General features: G+C 35.9%; 1 protein-coding gene across 2 annotated transcripts; it reads right to left on the minus strand.

Annotated features, from left to right (window-relative positions):
• Positions 1 to 808: 808 nt before the first annotated feature.
• On the minus strand, positions 809 to 4,857 carry LOC139876406 (uncharacterized). Of its 2 annotated transcripts, XM_071863717.1 has the most exons (4): positions 4,795 to 4,857; positions 2,496 to 3,372; positions 1,779 to 1,895; positions 809 to 1,654 (listed from the first exon to the last, which is right to left on the minus strand). In XM_071863717.1, exons 2-4 carry the CDS (start codon positions 3,366 to 3,368, stop codon positions 881 to 883), a joined length of 1,764 nt encoding a protein of 587 aa, XP_071719818.1. In that variant the 5' UTR covers positions 3,369 to 3,372; positions 4,795 to 4,857; the 3' UTR covers positions 809 to 880. The 2 variants fall into 2 exon arrangements, with proteins under 2 accessions (XP_071719818.1, XP_071719819.1); XM_071863718.1 differs by lacking the exon at positions 4,795 to 4,857 and having other exon boundaries at positions 2,496 to 4,256.
• Between the last annotated feature and the right edge of the window lie 725 nt (positions 4,858 to 5,582).

Raw genomic sequence — 5,582 nt, forward strand, 5'->3', positions numbered from 1 at the left:
ATCCGAAAAAAAACTCTTATGAGATTAATCTAAAGCTTCATATTTCAAATAGATTGATTAATAGGATGGACAGAGTGAATCTTGAACCCATGACATAAACCTAAGTTTCACACAGAAGATGTGGAGAACCACTTAAGCAAACGTGCAATTGTATTTATTTATTTATTTATTTTGTTTATAAGCACTATTAGAGATTTTTTGATTAATAGTAAGTCAAAAATATAGGCCGGTGTATACTTCCATATGAACAGTTAGTTGGCTAAATTTCAAAAGTTTGAGACAAAGCTTGTTAACAAAAGCACTCATTTAAAAAACAACCACATATAGTGACGTGAGATAATAATATGATATGATTATCATAAATCTACGATCCAACACGCATACCATGACAATCAACACTTATATTCGAGTACCATTTTACCGCCTCAAATGTGACTAAATATAAACACCTTATGAATGATATTATCATTCGATTCTAATCATCTATAACGCAATTTTCAAAACGTAAATTGAAACAACACTTGAACCTATAACTTATCGGTTAAAGATTTCCTCTTATTCCCCCCTTAACCTTGACTCGACTTGCATGTTCTTGTAAAAATAATTAAAGTTTTAAGATTTTAGCCCTCAAAATGTTCAAGCCAACCCAACAACTATAGCCCAACGCTATGTGAGCTATAAACCCTTAAAATATAAAAATTAAAATTAAAGAATTTCAAAGAATAAGTAGGATACAAAACAATACGTTAACTCAGAAGTCTACTGGAAACAATCATGTGACGGTACATGGCCAAGAAAAAGAAAACGAAAAACAAGAGCTCGTTAAACAAAAGTCTAAAAACATCACAAATTTGTAGTAGTACATTTTATAAAACATAAACTAATAACGGTAATGTGTTCCAGTACGATACTCAGATAGTTGCGCTGCTGCTGCAGCAGCAGAACGGTAGTCACTTGGACGCCCAACGTCACGATAGCTAGGTACACGAGTGGACCCCACTTCAGAGAGACGATACTCAGATGATGTTGGAACAGGAGGAAGGTTGTACTCTCTGCTTGGTAGGTGGTATTCTCGTGGTGTTAAGGTGTAGGCAGTAGGATCACGGTACGAAGGTGCATCTCTACTGTACACTTGATATGGGTCGAGCCCCCGTTGTCGGTCACGTGGTTCAACATCGAGAACACGATAAGCGTGATGCTCGGGTATAGTACGATGATGCTCGGGTATACGTTCATGTATGTAAGGTGGGTCCCGCTCGTAGACAACGTGGGGTCGTTCATAGGTGTACATCCTTACGGGCGAGGATATGGCTGGTTGTGGTGGTGGGGCCAGGTATCGCTGAACTGGGGGGTCCCGCTCGTATATAACAGGTGGTGGGTCCCGCTCGTATATGACGTGGGGTCGTTCATAGTCGTCGTAGCGTCGTTTTTCTCTACGAGGTGGAGAACGGGGAAGTCGGCCTTGTTCTCGCTCCCGTCTTTTACGTTTCTCTCCGGGTTTAGATGGGTGTGCATCGTCTGCCCGGCTTCTACGGGTTTCAACGGGTCGGATCCTACGGGTTTCAACGGGTCGGGTCATACGGAGCTTGCGAGGGGCTTTGGGACGGGCACCTCCTCTGCCCATTTCCACAAAGAGTTTACATAACTTCTTCACCTGTCAAAATTTTAATTTATAAATCAACTGATGAAAGATTGTTCTGCAACTCATTAGCTCGTAAAGATATACATACATATATAATTATATATATACACAAAAATAAGTAGAGAAAAAGAGAGACCTGATCTGCCTTGAGCAGACCTTCAAACTTATTCCGAGAGTAGTAGTTTTCTTTAAGGACTCCCTTAAATTTTTCTTCTGCTAGTGGCAAGCAATCATCAATCACGGTAAATCGAACCTACGTGATAATTTATAAAAAAAAAAAAGTCAAAAACTCTGTTAGTAACTAATGAGGCCGATTTCTCCTAACATCTTAATCTTCCAGCATAGATACTTCCCATAGTGACAGCTGAAACTTGTAGTATATCAAAAAGTAATTATTAAAGCAATTTCTAACATATACTCGTAACCTTTATTGTATTGTGTTATTATTGTTATATTTTTTTCTTTTAATTTTACAAGTCACATAAACCATATACTAATATTCTTTTACACCAACCATAGCAGGTATAATTGGCTCTTGACTGCATTATGACATCTAAATTTACAAGCTGGGGACGATCACTTTACGAAATCCACATGTAAATGTTTCCTAAGAAAAATTTCAAGAATCTTTATTCACTAACAATTTTCACTGAACCCGAGTTTGCAATTTGTGATTTAAATGTGTCATTTCAATATTAAGCTTGTACTGTATAATCAGACAGAAAAGAATCTAACTTGCTATGATGAAGATAAGCATCAGTTAGTAAAGCATCTACTATCAATAGCAGAAACTCAAAGATTAATAAAGCTGATAAATTTATATGCAAAATGTTTATGTGTATATAATACTAACTTGAGATGGGAAGTCGGACTTGAAAGCCTTCGGTTCAAGGTTATAACCTCCTGGTCCAGCAGCTTTAAAGATCCCATACATCAACCTCAAATCAACATCAAACAGAAACAGTCTCATCCCTTTATAGATCTTTGCAACTTGATCCTTCTTATTTCCAGGCAGCCCAAGAACCTTATAACGAAAGCAGTCAGTTTTCGTCTTCGATGTACACATAAACACCATCCCCATACTCTCAACCCTCTTCGATCCCTTCTTTTTGCTAGAAGATTCTGGCTTATCACCATTAGCAGCAGCCAATTTATTAGGCGTTTTCTGTTCGCCCTTCGATTGTGGCTTATCTCCATTAGTAGCCAACACGTTTTGTTCATCTTTCTTTTTGTTCCGATTCCGGATCCTAGGTCTTCGGTTACCTTTACTCTTTGAATTCTCACCTAATTCATCACCATTTTTTGGTACTTCAACTTTCTTCTCATCTTTTTTAACAGCATTTTCGTTATCAGTTACTTCTGTTACTGTTACTACAGCCTTTCCGTTTTCGCTTTCTGTTACTGTTACTACAGCCTTTCCTTTTTCGCCCTCTTTATTCATATCAACTCCTCCATCATTTGCCTTTTCTTCTTCAACTTCTTCTTCATCTTCTTCTTCATATTCATCCTCCTCATCCTCGTACTCATCCTCTTCATCTTCATCTTCATCATCTTCTTCATCATACTCAACTCCATCTTCATCTTCATCCTCTTGCATATTGCCAGTAACTTCAAACCCAACCTCAGTTTTTTCAGAGTTCATTTGAGGCTCGGTTTTTACATCCGATGCAGCTTCGGGAACTGAGTTCGATTTTGGAGCTTCATCTTTTTCAATTGCATCAACCATCGTCCTGCAGAAACTCAACGTTGTGAAACCACAAATTGTTGAGCACTATTCGCCGAAGAAACCACCCACAATGATTGTAAGCATGAACAAACAAAACCACATAATATCTAAATACACCATACTCTTTATATACATAAACTAAAGAATCAAGGCACTAAAAGATACACCTTCAACAAAAAGGTGTAGATGTTTAAAGAAAACTTAACAACATGCTTAACAATGTATATAAGTTGCTGGCTAAACTAGAAAAACTCGTTTTGGAAAAAAGCAATGTTTTATGATGAACGGTATACTTAGATCTGGACACTCATACGGCCAGATCCAAATCCAAAACCTACTTAAGCTCCAGAGTAAGTCTAAAGCTTCAAACTTTATACTTAACGTGAGGTTTGAGGTTTAAGGATTAATCGTGTCCCAACCACACAAGTTTTAAGACTATGCGCTCCAAAACTACTCTAAGTCCTGCAAAACGGTCTGAAGCTCCAAAAGTACTATATACACCAAAGCTTTTGGGTATGTAAGTACTTATTACACCGTTGCAAACTGTCAGCATTTGTTACAACATCAAGAAATAGCTGTAACATCATTATCTGTGACATCATCTTCTAGAAGACACCTTCTTCATCAGCTACAGTATTGCCTTCTAGAAGATTCACCTTCTTCATTGAGCAATGTTATTGTCATCTAGTAGACTTGTCTTCTTCATTGAAGTATTCAATGATATAAGCCATTAATCACCAAACGAAATTTTCATGCCAAAGCTAGGACACATGGGCATTCACTGTAGGTCCATCTTAAAGCAACAGCTGATCCTCTCAAATGACTTCTTATCAATTTTCATTTTTAGTAACAGATTCTTTTACGATATAGAAAAAAAAAAAAAAAAAAAAAAAACTCAAATTCAAATTTTAAAAATATAATATAGACGCAATCGAGCGAAATTTATTTTAGCTAACTACATAATCTCACCATTCACTTCTTAATTAGAATCTGATTCTTTACCAAAAAAAATGTCATCAAATAAACCGTAAATAATAAACAAAGTGAAATTCATGTATGTTTTTCGCCTAATTACCCAAAAACCACGTGTTATCGCCCTGAATTAACTAGAAGATAAATCAATTTTAGATCAAAACATGAGCTGAAACTTCAAATTCAGGTATCAATTACTAAAAAAACAGTCAAACAGCATCAATTTTCCAAATTTAGTATTCAATTAATTATACGTGGATTCAAAACATAATAAAACGACAAAATACCTAATTATGCACAAATAAAATACAAACCCTAACCCTAATTATACATCTCGAACAATTCGATTCGAAGGAATAAGATACAGAATTAGTAATCAACAAGCTGCAACAATTAATTAATATCGATTAATCGAAAACGATGTATAAATTGGATCAAAGATGCGATTACTTACCTACAGTTGCGGAGAAATCTGAATAATAAGAATAATTGAAATTGTACCTACATACATCCAACCATACCCTTCGACTGGATATTTATTGGCTCAAAATTGAATATTTGTAGAATGTGGGCTTTTTATTGTTGGGCTACGGATTGGGCTTATTTCACTAACATGAGTATATGTTTGAAAATTTAAAACACACTTAATGTACATTGCAGCTTAGACACGCTCATTGGATGTAAAAACTAGGTTTGTGGTCCGCGCTTCAAGACGAAATTTGTAAATCATTTTTGTAAATCTTTTTTGTTGCTGTTGTTATTTTCGTGTATTTGTTAATCATTGTAGCAGAAAATGCTAACTACGGTAAAAAAATGCAAGAGATAATAAACCTAGGAGTTTATAGTTAAAGGATAATTAAATACATGTGTTTGATACGGAAACAAAGTCAGACTTGGATCTTAAAACAAAGATTTCAAATTGTTCAAAAGATATGCCAGAAATTGGCTTAACTGCTTTTTGCGGACTACATTCTCCTTAATCCTGCCATCCCTTCTTCAACGTTTCACCGTCTTCATTTTCTGCACACAGTTGTCCTTGTTATATATATTGTTGTATGTCTTTGTTTAATTTTTTAAAGCTTTATTCAAGCATGATGTTTACCTGGTTTGTCAAGTAAAATTCTCTTTGCAGGTGTTGTATTCTGCGAAGGTGTGTCGACATCTGCAATTGGTGGAGCTTCATTATTGTAAAAACTAGGTTGGTGGTCCGCGCTTCACGACGGAATTTGTAAATCGTTTTTG

Source organism: Rutidosis leptorrhynchoides, chromosome 11 (assembly GCF_046630445.1).
Source record: "Rutidosis leptorrhynchoides isolate AG116_Rl617_1_P2 chromosome 11, CSIRO_AGI_Rlap_v1, whole genome shotgun sequence".
Lineage (NCBI taxonomy): Eukaryota > Viridiplantae > Streptophyta > Magnoliopsida > Asterales > Asteraceae > Rutidosis > Rutidosis leptorrhynchoides.